This window comes from Zingiber officinale, chromosome 1A (assembly GCF_018446385.1).
Source record: "Zingiber officinale cultivar Zhangliang chromosome 1A, Zo_v1.1, whole genome shotgun sequence".
In the NCBI taxonomy this organism is placed as follows: Eukaryota; Viridiplantae; Streptophyta; class Magnoliopsida; order Zingiberales; family Zingiberaceae; genus Zingiber; species Zingiber officinale.
Genome location: NC_055987.1, coordinates 28,558,489 through 28,575,435, shown reverse-complemented (window position 1 = coordinate 28,575,435; position 16,947 = coordinate 28,558,489). Strand labels below are relative to the sequence as shown.

At 39.9% G+C, this 16,947-nt stretch overlaps 1 protein-coding gene across 1 annotated transcript; it reads right to left on the bottom strand.

The window, feature by feature from the left end:
- Nucleotides 1-2,143: 2,143 nt before the first annotated feature.
- LOC121997153 lies at nucleotides 2,144-2,497 on the bottom strand. Its single transcript, XM_042551418.1, has one exon. The coding sequence runs from the start codon at nucleotides 2,495-2,497 to the stop codon at nucleotides 2,144-2,146; it is 354 nt and encodes a 117-aa protein (XP_042407352.1).
- Between the last annotated feature and the right edge of the window lie 14,450 nt (nucleotides 2,498-16,947).

The following is a 16,947-nucleotide window of genomic DNA, read 5'->3' as shown; positions in this document are numbered from 1 at the left end:
CCTAAAAGAACAAATAGATTAAGTTTTGGATCAAACGTGTTAAGTTCCGCAGGCGATCCAAAATTTAATTTAAAAGAACACATGGTAGCTAGGAAAAGATTCAGACCTTTGTACAAAATTTTTGTACAGTGGAACCTCTAGGTTTTCCGAGTAGCAACCAACAGCCCGAGCCCATGCGGCAATCATGCCACTAGGGGCGCTTGCCGACAGTCATACCCAGATGTCCACTGGGGTAAATATTTTACAAGTTACTTTTTGTTGTCGCTCGACCCTAAAAAATTTCTCATTTCCTTACAATATTGGGTAGAGAGTATGGCCATGTGCCAAAGGCTCGAATTTTTGGAGCAGGAAGTCAAGCAACTGCGAGCCTCGATCGGCTAATCATCTGCTTCCCAGGCGCAGCTAGAGCAGATGAGTGCTGAGATGGCTCAACTAAGAGTCGATCTGAATAAGAGCTCCAAGCAGCTGGAGGCAGAGAAGAGCAAAGGCGCCGAGCAGGCTGATCAATTGGCTCATCTTGTTAAACAGGTCAGCTCCTTCGAGCCCAAGCTCAATTTGGTCAACACCAGAAAGCTTTAGGCCATCGAGGACTTGGAGATCAAAAATAAGGAGTCCCGGTGTTGCCCCAGAACCTAAAGGAGGTGGAGGCCACATTGAAGGTCGAGAGGGATGGACGATCGGCCAACCATACCGCAGCGAAGACCCAGCTTGCCAAAAAAGATGAAGAGCTGGCCAAGTTAAAGGAAGAGTTGAAAACTTCCCGAGCGGCCTTAGAGGCTTACCAGGGAATCGAGTCGAGCAAGTTCGACCTCATGAAGTAGGCTTACAACCACTCAAACACTTTTAATGACAAGGTTGTTGATCGAGCACTCCTATTCGACCTTGCTATCGACGAGACTCTCAATCAACTGAAGGAAGGCGGCTACTTCCCTACCTCTTTGACAAGAAAGATCATGAGCCGGGACAAGCTGGCTGAGTCGCTGCCTGATGATGTTTTAGATTACCTTGAGTGAACCTACTCGTGTGAGTTTTACTTCTGTATTTTTTGAAGCATCAATGAATGTATGTCTGTCTAGTGAACTCCTATTTTTCTTTGTCTCTTTTCTAGCCGTTCGGCATCTTCAACTTGTATTTAGATCAAGTATTGTCGTGTAAACTATAAGTGTGGCCTCGTGTTTCTCCGATGGACAAAGAGTTATCTATTTTCTTAGGTGATCAATCAATTCCGATTTTAAGGTCTCCACTCGACCATTTCATGGTGTAGACGTGGGTTTAAGGTCATTATTTGACCGTTGATGGCGACAAAGGTTTAAGGTCACGGCTCGACCGTCGGTGAAGACAAGGGTTTAAGGTCATCGCTCGACCATTGATGAAGACTAGGGTTTAAGGTCGTCACTCGACCATTGATGATGGCAAGGGTTTAAGGTCGTCGCTCGACCACTGATGAAGATATGGGTTTAAGGTCGCCGCTCGACCGCTGATAAACACATGGGTTTAAGGTCACCGCTCGACCGCTGATGAAGACATGGGTTTAAGGTCGCCGCTCGACCATCGGTGAAGACATGGGTTTAAGGTCGTCGCTCGAACGTCGATAAAGACATGGGTTTAAGGTCGTCGCTCGACCGTCGGTGAAGACATGGGCTTAGGTCATCGCTCGACCACTAATGACGACTAGGGTTTAAGGTCGCCACTCGACTGTCGGTGAAGACATGGGTTTAAGTTCGCCACTCGACCGTCGGTGAAGACATGGGTTTAAGATCGTCGCTCGATCGTCAGTGAAGACACGGGTTTAAGGTCACCACTCGGCCGTCGATGAAGACATGGGTTTAAGGTCGCCGCTCGACTGTCAGTGAAGACATGGATTTAAGGTCGTCGCTCGACCGTTGATGAAGACTAGGGTTTAAGGTCGTCGCTCGATTATTGGTGAAGACATGGGTTTAAGGTCGTCACTCGACCGTCGGTGAAGACAAGGATTTATAGTCGCCGCTCGACTCATGAGTCTGGAATGCTTACAATTTTATTCATACTTATCTTGCATTAGGAAGACATGCACGCACATACATGTAAATATCATCATTCACACCTCTTACTCGGACCTATAGGGTTAGAGGTGATTCACACTCCACGATCGAATGAGCTGACTTCAATCTTTGTCTTTCAAATAATATGCTCCTGAGCAGAGTTTCTGCACGACCTTATAGGGTCCAACCCATGGAGCTTCGAGTTTGGTGACATCGCCGACCGGCTTTATCTTCTTCCACACTAGATCACTGACCTGGAAGGACCACGGGATAACTCTCCGATTGTAATTTTGTTTCATCCGCTGTTGGTATGCCATCAGTCGAACGGCAGCCTTGTCCCGTGCTTCGTCGACCAAGTCTAGCTCCATCAGTCTTCGCTCGCCGTTCTCCTCATCATACTGTTGCACCTGATCGGACTCCACTCTGACTTCCACCAGGACTAGTGTTTCACTGCCGTACACTAGATGGAATGGCATCACGTCAGTCAACTCCTTTGGGGGTCGTGCGCAGGGCCCATAGGACACTAGGGAGTTTGTCGACCCAACTGCCTCCTACGTGGTCGAGCTGAGCTCGCAATCCTATGAGATTCTCTTAATTGGTGACTTTTACTTGACCATTGCTTTCAGGGTAAGTTGTTGGTACAGGTTGCACTAACTGTCTAACTCAGGTTTTGATGAATAACAAAGTAAGTTAAGTTAGGTTTAATGTGATCTAACGATTTAACCAAGTGTACAGGAGAAGTCCAGATAAATCGATGAGCTGACCGGATATCTAGCAAGAAATCAAGCTAGGTCGACGGGCTGACTGGATAGCTGGTACGAAGTCCAGATACGTTGACGGACTGACCGAATATCTGGCACAAAGTCCAGCTTGGTCAACGGCTCGACCGGATAGCTGGCATGAAATCCAGATAGGTCGACGGGCTGACCAGATGTATGGCAAAGTGGTAAGTTACGGTAAGTCACTGGAGGAGAGTGACTTGGTGAGGACACATTCCCCGTTTGAGGGAATAGTAGCATTGATCCAACTTAGATCCATTTGGGAAATCTAAGTTGAGATCTTGAATAGATTCTGGTCTCGAGAAGACAGAATCTAATTACTACTCTTGGCTATAATTGTACTAACACTTATTTTGCAGGGTAATATAAGTTTTATTATCTCGGACTAACTTCATTTTGCAGGAAATAAAGACGGCTGGAAAACTTGGTCCGGGCACCCGGAAGGGATCCGAGCGATCGGAAGTGATCTGGGCACTCGGAATGCCCAAAATCAATCTTGTCACCAGCTTGGAGAGCGTTGATTGGATGGTTGACGTCATGATCCAGGCTCCCAGAAGGGATCCAAGCACTTGGAACGGTCTATGTAGGACCGTTGGGCCGGCTAGAAGGGGGGGTTGAATAGCCCTGAATAAAACACAACCCTTTCTCGAACAATTAAGCTAACACTTGAAAAATAGATTAGGCAGAAAATAAAGCATAAAAACGAGGCACCGGATTTGACTTGGTTACAACCGGGGAGGTTGTTAATCTAAGGAAGATGGTTGCACTAAGAACTCCTTCAGGCGGAGAAGCCTTGTTTACAGCAGTGTAGGCACAAAAAGAAAGAAACTAATCAAAGCAGTGGAAGCACACAAGTGTTGTTACAATTTCTGAACTGATGAAAAGCTTCTGGACCAAGGCTATATTTATAGCCTGGAAGGGTTCCGGGCGCCCTGGGGGGATAAAACTTTATCCCCCAATGTTCAGATCGCGTAAATCGCGATCTTGGTCAAAATCAGGGTCCGGGCGCCCGGAAGGGTTCCGGGTGCCCCGGAGGGCTCTGGGCGCCCTAGAGCCCAAAGTCAACAGTCGTTGACTTTTTCGTCCGAGACCTCTTCTCTGGTTCAGTCCCGCCTCGGTCCGGTTCTTCTCCTCCGGATCCGCTCACTTGGGTGATCTCTGCCATCCGGAAAAGGGCTCACCCGAACCCAACTTCCGGTCTTCTCGAGCGGGCTTCCCTCCGGCTTCTCGTCCCTCGGAATTGCCGCGTGTTTCCTTCTCGTCCGCCAGCGTACTCATCCGCAGTCTTCGTCCCTCGGTCATCGACCTTCTCGATAGCTGCATCTCTTGCTCCCCGAGCAATCTTCCGCTCCGGCTTTCGTCCCTCGGAACCACCACGCGCTTCCTTCTCGTCCGCCGGTGTACTCTTCCGCAGCACCTCGTCCCTCGGACTGCCGTCCTTCTCGCTAGCTGCGTCTTTCGCTCGACTACCTGTGTTCCTAAGCTCCTGCACACTTAGACACAAGGTTAGAAACAAACAGGACCTAACTTAACTTGTTGATCACACCAAAACAACCTTGGGGTTCCAACAATCTCCCCCTTTTTGGTGTGATCAACCCAAGTTAAGCTAGGGTTAAAATAGACATTAAATAACATTAACTAAATTAACTTAATTTTCAATTTAAGTGCAAAAAGATAGAAAAGATAAAATCAAATTAAAACTATCTATTTACCTCCCCCTAGACTTATACTTTCCCTTCTCCCCCTTTGATCACAAAAAAATGGGATTCCAAGAAAAACAATCTAAGGGTTAAAGACTTAGAAAAAGTATTTCTAAAAAAAAATTTCTAAGTTTTTAAGAGATTTAGAAAATTTTTCTAAGTAATTTAAGCTGAGATTTCTAATTTCAAGAGAAAGTTCTTAACTTAGGAAAAAATAATTTTTGAGAATATTTCTAAGTATAAAAAATCCTAAAAAAAATTAATTTGAAAAAAATCCTAACTTACATTTTTAAGTAATTTTTTTTTAAAAAAAAATTGACTTAGGTAAAAAAAATTTCTAAGTAAATTTCTAATTTGAAATAAAATGTTTTGAATAACCTTTTTCAAGCACTAATTAATTCATATACTAATGCTTCAGTAGTAAGTTAATTAAACATTTATTTCAATATTTTGGCTTCCAGGTCGTGGTGAGGTACTAGGCCTTCTTGGTTATTGGAGCAACAACCACTTCCTTAGACAAAGCCTCATAAAGAAATTCTTTGTTTAATTTTCTCACTTAAAGCGCTAATTTTAATTATAAAATTAATTTAAGCATGACTTCGGAACCCAATATAGGTTCCAGCCTACTGGATTAACTAAAAAGTTTTTAGGAACATATTTTCTTGAAATGTTTCTAATTTGTCCAGGGTGATATTTAAAGTACTAATTTAAATTATTAAATCTTCTAACATTGGTTTTAGATGAACATGCATGGTTTCTCAAGTTATCTACTTGCATTTTCAAATCATCATTTTCAAGTTTCAATTTTTCAATTGCTAGTTTTAATTTATCTAATTCTTCTAAGGGACAAGACTTAGCTAGAATTACTTTTAAATTTTTATTTTCACTTTCTAATTTGCAGCAATCTTTTGTTAAAAGTTTAACGAACTTAAACATTTTATCGGGAGGAAGAGATCGTACCTGACTTACCTTGTCGATCTCGTTGTCCGTTTCTCCCCCTGAGCTGCTGCTTTCTTCCGACGTGTCTCCCCCTTCATCGATGCTCTCGATGCTCATTTCGTAAGAGATTGAATCGCAGTCATCGTCTTGATGACTCGCCATCAGTGCGAGTCCGGAGAAAGCTTCGACTTCTGATTCGGACGATGTATCGTCCCACGTCGCCTTTAGGGCCTTTCACTTTTAGATAGGCTTCTTACCCTTCTCCTTGTCCTTGTTCTTCAGCTTGGGGCAGTTGTCCTTGACGTGCCCTTCTTCGTCGCAGTGGTAGCAGCGAATCGTTCTTCTCCTCTTTCCCTACGGATGGTTAGTAGATTTGGATTTACAAAGTTTCTTGAATCTTCTTACCATCATTACCATTTCCTCGTCGTCGAGAGAGGATTCCGATTCTGGTTCGTCTCTCGAGGCTTTGAGAGCGACGTTGTTTTTAGGCTCCTTCATTCCTGCACATCTTGACTCATGCACTTCAAATGTTGAAAAGAATTCTTCTAATGAAATCTTTTCTAAATCTTTAGAAATGTAAAATGCATCTACTAATGATGCCCATTTGGTATCTCTAGGAAAGGAATTTAAAGCATACCTGAGCGAATCTCGGTTACTTACCTTTTCTCCGAGATTCGAAAGACCGATGATAATTTCTTTTATTCTCGAGTGTAGATGCGCGACTGACTCGTCTTCCCCATGTCGCAGGCTGGTGAGCTGATTGCAAAGCAGATCTCTTCTGGCGAGCTTAGCTTCAGATGTTCCTTCATGCAGCTCGAGGAACTTCTCCCAAAGTTCCTTTGCAGAGTTGTATTTACTGATCCTGTTGACTTCTTGAGGCGGAAGAACGCTTAGCAGATGGTATTCTGCTTTGCCGTTCGCTACGAAGTCGGCCTGCTCCTTTTTTGTCCATTTATCTATCTCCTTGTCCTCTGGAGCTTGAAAGCCAAGTTTCATTGTTAAAAATAATTCAATATCTGTTGTAAGAAATACCTGCATATGTTTTTTCCAAGTGGCGAAATCCCCTTCGAATTTCGTCGGGTGAATGCTTGGTCCGGCCATCTCGTTGCTTCGTTCGGCAGTTAGTCCTCCTGAAGCGCCTTGGCTCTGATACCACTTGTAGGACCGTTGGGCTGGCTAGAAGGGGGGTTGAATAGCCCTGAATAAAACACAACCCTTTCTCGAACAATTAAGCTAACACTTGAAAAATAGATTAGGCAAAAAATAAAGCATAAAAACGAGGCACCGGATTTGACTTGGTTACAACCGGGGAGGTTGTTAATCCAAGGAAGAAGATTGCACTAAGAACTCCTTCAGGCGGAGAAGCCTCGTTTACAGCAGTGTAGGCACAAAAAGAAAGAAGCTAATCAAAGCAGTGGAAGCACACAAGTGTTGTTACAATTTATGAACTGATGAAAAGCTTCTGGACCAAGGCTATATTTATAGCCTTGGTCGGGGCGCCTGGAAGGGTTTGCACGCATACAGATAAACTTTATCCCCAGCGTTCGATCGCGTAAATCGTGATCTTGGTCAAAATCGGTCCGGCGCCGGAGGGTTCGGCGCGGAGCGTTCCGGCGCTCGGGAGCTCCGGCGCCCGATTCCGGCGCCACGACCCCAAAGTCAGCGATCGTTGACTTTTCGTCGGACCTCTTCTGGTTCGATCCCGCCTCGGTCCGGTTCTTCTCCTCGGATCCGCTCACTTGGGTGATCTCATCATTCGGAAAAGGGCTCACCCAGACAACTTCCGGTCTTCTCGAGAGGGTTTCGGTCCGGCACCCCGAATTGCCGCGTGTTTCCTTCTCGTCCGCCAGCATACTCATCCGCAGTCTTCGTCCCTCGGTCATCGACCTTCTCGATAGCTGCGTCTCTTGCTCCCCGAGCAATCTTCCGCTCCGGCTTTCGTCCCTCGGAACCACCACACGCTTCCTTCTCGTCCGCCGGTGTACTCTTCCGCAGCACCTCGTCCCTCGGACTGCCGTCCTTCTCGCTAGCTGCGTCTTCCACTCGACTACCTGTGTTCCTAAGCTCTTGCACACTTAGACACAAGGTTAGAAACAAACAGGACCTAACTTAACTTGTTGATCACACCAAAACAACCTTGGGGTTCCAACAGTCTATATAAGTATCCTTCCACCAGGAGCATAAAACACAACTTCTCTCTACAACTGCTTTCTTGCACGTTGCTCCAAAGACGCTCCTACAATGCTGTGAAGCTTCTCCGACAACCTATGACTAAGTTTTTATTTTCCTTGTTGTTAGTAACTTTATTTTATAGTTCTTGTACTTATTGTATAACTCTTTTGTGAACTATTAGTGGATTATCCAACAAAAGTACTCTCACATGCGGGTCATGGAGTGGAAGTCGATGAAGGCTCTAAACCAAGTAAAACTTGGTGTGTTAGCGTTATTTTCATTATTATTTTCTGCTGCATACTTTTACTCGATAACGATTTTTCAACGATCTCTATTCACCCCCCCCCTCCTCTAGCGTTTTTTTCGATCTAACAAGTGGTATTAGAGCATGTACCGCTCTGAATTGGTGCAACCACCAATTAGGCAAAGGGGATGAAAATTTTTGTTTTCTTATTTTTGATTTTAAGTTTTTCGACATAATCCAAATTGGTATAATTACCTCTTTGGAAACATTTTATCGTAGCAAACCAATCTGAATTGGTGCAATACCAATTCAGTCTTAATATTTTTATTTTTATCCCATACTACTATTCGAAGACCAAAAGTCTTGGGACCATCTCTGTTTTTATTTATTGTGTGCAAGAGAAATGGCCCAAAACGAGGGATATAGCACTGTTTGTCCTCCCCTCTTCAACGGCGACGACTTTCCATACTCGAAGAAGTGAATGGAGGTCTATCTGAAGACTGACTCCAACCAGTGGTTCAGTATCACCAGAGGCTACAAGGCTCCAGTTGATAACGTTGGAATTCCGATGAACCCGGAACAATGGAATCTGAAGATGAAGAAGAAAGCCCAAATAGATTTCAAGGCTCTTAACACCCTCCAGTGCAGGCTAACGAAAGAAGAACTGAACTGCATCGGCCCACACGAATATGAGAAGGAATTGTGGAACAAGCTCATCGAATTGCATGAGGGAACCAGCAATGCGAAGGTAACCAAAAGAGACCTCTATCTGAATAAACTATTTAATATAAAAATGCAAGAAGTAGAAATTGCTAGTCAACTCCATGCGAGGATAAAGGACATCCTCAACGGGCTTCACAACATCGGCCACCAGATGGAGAACCGCGACCTGATAAGGTATGCCCTTAACACATTTCCTCGAAATGCACTATGGGCATCCATCGTGGATGCTTACAAGATTTCGAAGAATCTTTCCAAATTAAAGCTAGATGAACTATTTTGTGAACTGAAACTCCATGAACGGACTAACTCAAAATAGGTCGAGAAAGGAATTGCCCTTTTTGCAGGTTCCTCCAAAGACAAGTCAAGAATCAAACCTGAACTTGAAGGTGAGTCTAACCAAGACCTGAAGATGAAGAATACCTGATGAACTTAGAAAGAAAAATGTTCACCAGGAGAAAAAAGAACTTCAGCAGAAATGACTTGCAGAAGATCAACTACACCACCGATCCTAACAATAAAAACATACCTGCTTCGGATGAAACAAGAAGAGGTACTACAAGAACAAGTGCCCAAAGCTGAAGAATGACAAAACCAAGGAGAAAGCTCTCAAGGCAATGTACTTAAATAAATCGGAAGACGGGTGCGAAGTTACCTCGCATTGATGGCCTGTGAATCAAAATCGGAAGGCAAATCGGAAGATGGGTTCGAACCCAAATCGAGCCACGAGTCCATACTCGTTTTCGAAGGTTCCGATGAGGTATACCTTAATTTAAGCAAAAAAAAATCAAAATAATTGTATGTTTAAATAAAAAATTAACCAAAAATGAAAATCAAAATAAAATACTCCTTGAAGAAAATCAACACCTCAAGGAACAGATTGAAAATTCTAATCCAAATCAAGTTGTAAAACTTGAGGAGGAAAACTCAACATTAAAAATTGAAATTAACAAACTTAAAGAGTTGTTAGAAAATTTTATAACTAAATCTAAAAACTTAGATCTAATCCTTAAAAATTAAAAAACTGTATATAACAAATCTGGGCTTGAATACAAGTCCAGTTCAATAAATAAATCATTCATATCACTCGTAACTCAAAAGAAAACACAAACTAAAGCTTGGATTCCAAAAGCGTGTCTAACTACGCAAGTAGGAATTAACCAATACCATATACCCAAAAATATATATATTATGTAAAATCAAATAACCCAAATCAAAGTCCTAAACATAAAAATAAATCAACTAAACCAAAGATAAATCATAGAAAGAACTACAGAACTAACTCAAACTCAAACTATCATCAGGTCTATTATAATTACAAAAGTAACCGACATAAATCCAAAACCAAACTTAAGAAATCCAAATCAATAATTCAAGGGGAGACTCCAAACTAGTTGGCACCTCCAAAAATAACCTACCCGGCGGGGTAATTAGGATTAGAAATAGAATAAAAATGGACAAAAGTGTAACTTGACCTAAGGTACTAGTGAAGTTTTGGATGATAGTAGGTTAGGGAAACTCTATCTATGCATGACTAGGAAGATATGACTTCGACCTGGTGCATTTAATTTAGTGGAACTAACTGAAACTACCCCTTACGAAACCTAACTAGTTAGACCAAAGTTTTGTACTAAGTTCAGTGGATAGGACTATTTAGAAAACCTCAAAGGTATGATTACTCTAATGATGTCCAGGTGACTCACCATAGCTCAGAAGTTTATCTAAAAAATATCTGTTTATTGAACCCAAAGCTAAACCTAAATCTAATACATGGTTAAACCAAACCCTGAAATTGAACTTAACTCATCTCACAAAATTATAAGATTCCCTGATTGAAAACATAGATCGAGTAAGATGATTAAGAACTTAAAATTAAATTAAATTAAAAATTAAATAAAACTTAAAATTAAAAATTAAATTAAACTTAAAATTAAAATTAAATTAAACTCAAAATTAAAAATTAAATTAAACTTTAAAATAAAATAAAATTAAACTTTAAATTAAAATTAAATAAAATTAAAAATTAAAAATTAAATTAAACTTAAAATCAAAAATTAAATTAAACTTAAAATTAAAATTAAATAAAAATTAAATTAAACTTAAAATCAAAAATTAAATTAAACTCAAAATTTAAAATTAAATTAACTCAAAATTAAAATTAAATTAAACATAAAATCAAAAATTAAACATAAAATTAAAAATTAAATAAAACTTAAAATCAAAAATTAAATTAAACTTAAAATTAAAATAAAATTAAAAATTAAATTAAACTTAAAATTAGAATTAAAATTCAATTAAAAATAAAATTTAAAATTAAATTAAACTTAAAATCAAAATTTAAACTTTAACTTTAACTCAAAAATTAAAAATTAAAAATTAAACTTAAACTTAAACTTAAAATAAACTTAAAATTAGTTTTAAATTCAAATTAAATCAAACATAAATTAAATTAACTTAAATTAAATTAACTTACAATTAAATTAAGTTAAATATTCAACTCAAATTAATTTAAAATTCAAATTTAACTTGAAATTTAACTTTAACTTAAATTAAAGGTCAGAAAACAAGGGAGTGCCCTTGGTATTCGACTCCAGGTGCTCGGAACATGCTCCGGGCGCCCTGCCCCACCGCCCTGCTCTAAGCGCCCGGACCCTGTCTGAGCGCCCAGACCACCTTATAAAAGGGGCTACAGGGGTGCCCCCAATGTCTTGCACCTATAGCTTTCTCTTTTGCAAAGGCCTTCACCGGGCTTTAACGCAAAATGAATAAAAATTTTAATTTTTTTTCTTCTTCCTCTGGTTACTACGGCGTTACGGAACAACCGAGATCGTCAATTCTAGTACTTTTAACGATGCATCAAAAAATTTTCTTTCCTTTCCTAAATTTTTTAAATTGTTTTATTTTAGTATTTTATGCTTAGTTTAGTTTTCTTTGATAAATTAAGAAACGTTCTAATCTTGGTGCTTGGCCCTCTACTACTAGTACTGACCCTAGATTTCCTATTGAGGAACTTAAGATTAGGTTTGCCACCACTATCCATATGCCTATATGGACTAGGTGTCTAGATAGACAATTTTTATGCATTCATGTATTCCTGCTGTAGAGGTCATTGACTAGTACAGTTTGTAGCATTTGGTTTACTGTCTCAGTTTAGTTAACATAGGTTTATGTACTAAACTGTACAACAACCTAGTTAGAATAGATGACCTTACATACACCACTAGGGTAGTTGGTGCTGATATCACGCTATCCCCTATTGTCATCTGTAGGGCCGTCTCAAGATTCCCCGAGACCCTAGGCAAAAATAAATTAAAAAAAATCCTTTAATATATTTTAAAAAAAATTCTCAAGTTTTTTTTCATTTAAATTTGGGATTGAGAATGACTATTTAAAAAAAATTGATTTATTTTAAAAAAATAAAATATTATTTTTATATAAAACTTAGTTTTCTCGCTAATATTTAGATAATTTTTTTAACACCATTAAATTATTTAATCTTTTTGAGACATTGAACGTAAATAAAATTTTATTAATTTTAATTTTTTTATAAAGTATTTTACTTTACGTTGTATGGATAAAAAAAATCTCTGATTCATGTTATTATCGAGGAAGAAAAAAAATAGTGAGAAAGAAATATTATCAGCGAGGGAGGAGAAGAGTTCCAGAGTATCACCGACGAGAGAGCATAATACAAAATTATTGATGAGAAAAGAAAAAAGACACTTGCGATAAAATATAAACATACAAAATTAATGAGGAGAAAAGAAATAGGCACAAAGTATTGGTGAAAGAATAATTAGGATTTTTTTTTAGAGATATTGAGAAGGAAAGAGTTTATTAGTTTTATAAGATATATAATTAAATAGAATAAAATCTTGGCTAATTGTAATTATGAGAAAATAAGTATACATTGTGAATAGAAATAATGAATTAATTGATAAGATATCATTAATGGGTTAGCTAGATATTTATTAATGTGTATGTTATCATTAATTAATATTAATGACTCAATTTATTTTTTTAATGTCTTTACTTAATTATTTAATCAATAGGCCCCAATAATATTGGGGCCCTAGGCATAGGCCTTAATGGCTTATGCCTTGAGTCGGGTCTGGTCATCTGGGCCTTTCTAGGATTACGTCCATCTGCATGCACTTTTTAGTGTTATCCTCTAGGGATCCACCATTTGGTGATCCGTACTCGTACATTACACTTGATATGATCTATTCATATTTTTTTAGAGGAGAGCAAGTATCCACCATTACCCTATTTAGGTCAGTCTCCCTTAGAGTCCAAGACTATGCCCTTTATAAGTTCTTAGTCTCTTGCATTTTGTCGTTGACCACTCACGACGTTGCTATGATCATGTGTCCCTTTCACTCATTTTTACTGTATGTCTTCTGTCATAGATTAGATATAGATATTAGTTTACATATTTTTCATGTCATTCTTTACTCAGCTAGACTCATCACTAGCAGACGGGTTCACATGCCCTACTACCACATCTTGACCGCATACATTTCCTCTTTAGATATTGATATCACCAGAGGTGATGTTAGACCCTGACTAATTTTGACATAGTAGGATCAAGAAACTTTTCTTTAAGTGGTATTCATACAAATGATGAGGGTGTCTTGTCCTGGCGGAGGGGGGCCCAGCACCAGCGTGACCCGGATGTCGAGCCACAGCCAGGTGTCGAGGGGGAGGAGGCAGGGGTGGATGAGTTCATGGTTGCACTTTTTGGCGATCCCTTTACAACACGTCCCGTCCCTTGCACTCTAGCCGACCAAGTTACCAGCCTTAAGTCAGTTGTGACCATCCTTCGGCAGGTTGTCACCGATCTTCGATGGGACATGCGACATGAGATTTCTGATCTTGGATGGGACATGCAGCAGGATGTCTCTGATCTTCGACGGGACCTGTCTAGCTCTTGCGAAGATGACCGGACTCGTCACACTGAGCTGATAGAGATGTTGTGCTCTCTGGGTTCCAGACCACCCTCCTCATCATCATAGCAAATTAGGTTACTATTGTCTACTTGTATTTGCCTTGATTATTATTACTATGCATTGTACATTTTTGACTTACTATTTACAGTCAATTTTTCTCAGTTTATTTGTTACAATTAGGAATGTGCTTAATAGACTAGGACTCTTAAATTCAAAATTAGTTTTAAAAATTATTTTTTTAGGACTATTTGTTACTATGCTTTATTTATTTTTCTCAAAACTTCCCTTATTTTTTGAATTTTCAAAATTACTTTTAGCCTTAGTCTAGATCAAACCATTAGAAAGCATGCTCCTATGGATCTAGGACTTGAGCATCTCACCAACACACTAGGACTACCTTGTTTATGTATTGCTAAACTTAGAAAGGGGTGAGATGCATAGGCAGATTACCTGGACTTAAGATGCTTATATCAGTGTATCAATACAAGTCTGGCATTAAATATCAAACTAACAATAATCAGATTAAGTCTTTCAGCTTAGTCAAACACTAACTGGATAAATTAACTTAACCTGAATAACCAAGTGAAAACTGTTATCTTCTGATAATTAGTAAGTAACTAATGGTTAGACAGTTAAGGACATTTTTTTATTATCTATTTTGAAATAATGTCAGTTCAGGGGGGGATTAATAACTTAAAAACTATTTTTGAAAATTGCTTCATTTTTTTACTACTAGCATTTTCAAAACTGTAAAGTTTGTAAATACTTCAACTTTATCATCCTTGGTGTTTTTAAATGATACCTTGGTAAATCAGTTTGACCACTATTTAAGTTTTTGAAATATTATTTTGAAAGACATTTCTGAAAATAAAAATTCAAATATTTTCAAAAGTTATCTTAAAAAACCTAGCTATTTTCAAAATATTTCTTGTTTTTATTTTTTGAACCTTAAAAGTTATTTTTGTAAAAATTAATCTTTTGAAAACCTTATGAAAAATTAGTAGATTTTGAAAATAATTTCAAATTTTCTAAGTTATTTTTACAAAAACTTTGAACTATCAAATTTTTGTATCTTTTAGAAATCTTATATTTTTGAAAATTATGTAGATTTGGAAAACAATTTTAAAATCAACTTATTTTTGAAAATCCTGATATAAAGTTTTTACTTTTAAAAGTCACTTTACAAGATGTCTTTAAAGATTTTCTTAAAGTTAATTAACTTATTTTCTAAGCTATTTTAACTCCCCCAAGTAATTTTGAAAATTTTCTATTGTCAAAGTTTTTTAGTTACTTTACTTAGCAAATTTTTTCATGTATTATCTATGCATGGTTAAGTTAGGACTTCATTATCTAAGAGGGAGTTTGCCCTCTTAGGAGGAGAATGAAGGGTTTAACTTATGCCTTCATTACCTAGTGGCATGAAGGAGATTTAGGCTATGGGATTAGCCTAACTTAAAGAAGGTATTGTCAAACATCAAAAAGGGGGAGATTGTTGGTGCAATATTCCCCAAGTCAAGGTTGACCTAGTTTGACTGAGCTTGAATTGGGTCAGACTCGAGTCTTAATGCTTATGTTTTGATAGTTTGATAATACATGTTGACAATACATGTAGACAACACATGGAGATTGCAGGTGCAATTGTTCATGTGTGGAGATTGTGATGGAGAGTCAAGTAGGTCAAGGTTGACCGGATACTTGACTGGAAAATCCTAGTGAGTGAAGTCAGGTGAAAATCCTAACTTGGAGATTAGGCGAAGGAAGTCCTGGTGAGTGAAGCCAGTCAGAGGAAAGACCTGGTGAGTGAAGCTAGGCAGAAGAGAAGTCCTAGTGAGTGAAGCTAGGCAGAAGGGAAGTCCTGGTGAGTGAAGCCAGGCAGAGGAAAGTCCTAGTGAGTGAAGCTAGGCAGAAGAGAAGTCCTAGTGAGTGAAGCTAGGCAGAAAGGAAAGTCCTAGTGAGTGAAGCTATGCAGAAAGGAAAGTCCTAGTGAGTGAAGTTAGGCAGAAGGGAAGTCCTGGTGAGTGAAGCCAGGCACGGGGAAATCCAGATGGGTCAAGGTTGACCATGTTGGAACCCCAAGGTTGTTTTGGTGTGATCAACAAGTCAAGTTAGGTCCTGCGTTGTATTTAACCTTGTGTCTAAGTGTGCAGGAGCTTAGGAGCACAGATACTCGAGCGGAAGACGCAGCTAGCGAGTAGGACGGCACGCGGTGCGTCCGAGGGACGAGGTGCTGCGGAAGAGTACACCGGCGGACGAGAAGGAAGCGCGCGCGGTGGTTCCGAGGGATGAAAGCCGGAGCGGAAGATTGCTCGGGGAGCAAGAGGCATACTAGCGAGAAGGTCGGCACGCGGCGCGACCGAGGGAGTACACTGGTGGACGAGAAGGAACACGCGGCAATTCCGAGGGACGAGAAGCAGCGAGGAGAAGGCCGGAACATGGGTTCGGGTGAGCCCTATTTCGAAGGTCGATATCACCCAAGCAAACGGAGCCGAAAGACCCGGACCGAGATGAGTTGAACCGGAGTCGAAAAGTCAACTTATGTTGACCTTAGGGCTCCGGGCGCTCGGAACCATTCCGGGCGCCCGGAATCGACTTTTCAACAGGATCGAGTTTTGACTCGATCCGACCATTGGGGGATAAAATTTATCCCCCCCCCCAGGGTGCCCGGAACTCTTCCAGGCGCCCGGACCAAGACTATAAATATAGCCTTGGTCCAAAAGCTTAAATAGAACTCACTTATTGTAAACCCAGTGCTTGCACACTCTCTTTTAGTCTAAGCTTCTGTTTTCTGCACTTCAACGCTGTACGAGGCTTCTCCGCCCGAAGGAGTTTTATTGAGCTTAATCTTCCTTGGATTAACAACCACATCGGTTGTAACCAAGTAAATCTTTTGTGCCTCGCTTTTCTTTATGCTTTTAATTTATCTGCTTAACTTAATTATGCAAGTGTTAGCCTAAAGAGTTCGAGGAGAGTTTGTTTTCTTTTTTATTAGCAGGATATCTAACAACCCCCTCCTAGCCGGCCCAACGGTCCTACAAGTGGTATCAGAGCCGAGTACGCCTCAGAAGGACTAACCGCCGTCTGACGCAACAAAAACGATGGCCGGAGCTAGCGACTACCCACCTGCATTCGAGGGGGAGTTTTCCATCTGGAAACAAAACATGGAGGTATACCTTAACTCAGATTCTGATATTTCTTTAATAATGAAATTTGGTTATGAAGAACCAAAGAACACACGGAGAAGGACTCGATCTACGCCTCTGGAACGAAAAGCAACGTGAGGAGTCTATGGCAAATGGGCGGGCAAAATATTATCTTCTGAATGTAATACCAAAGGAAGATTTCAAAAAGGTCACAGATTATGAAAGTGCAAAAGAACTTTGGGAAAAGTTCTTGCAGCTCTACGAAGAACCTTCAGAAGCTGAC

What these genes read in the sequence shown, in the direction of transcription:
- LOC121997153 (XM_042551418.1), bottom strand. Translation starts at nt 2,497, where the DNA reads ATGCCATTCCATCTAGTGTACGGCAGTGAAACACTAGTCCTGGTGGAA.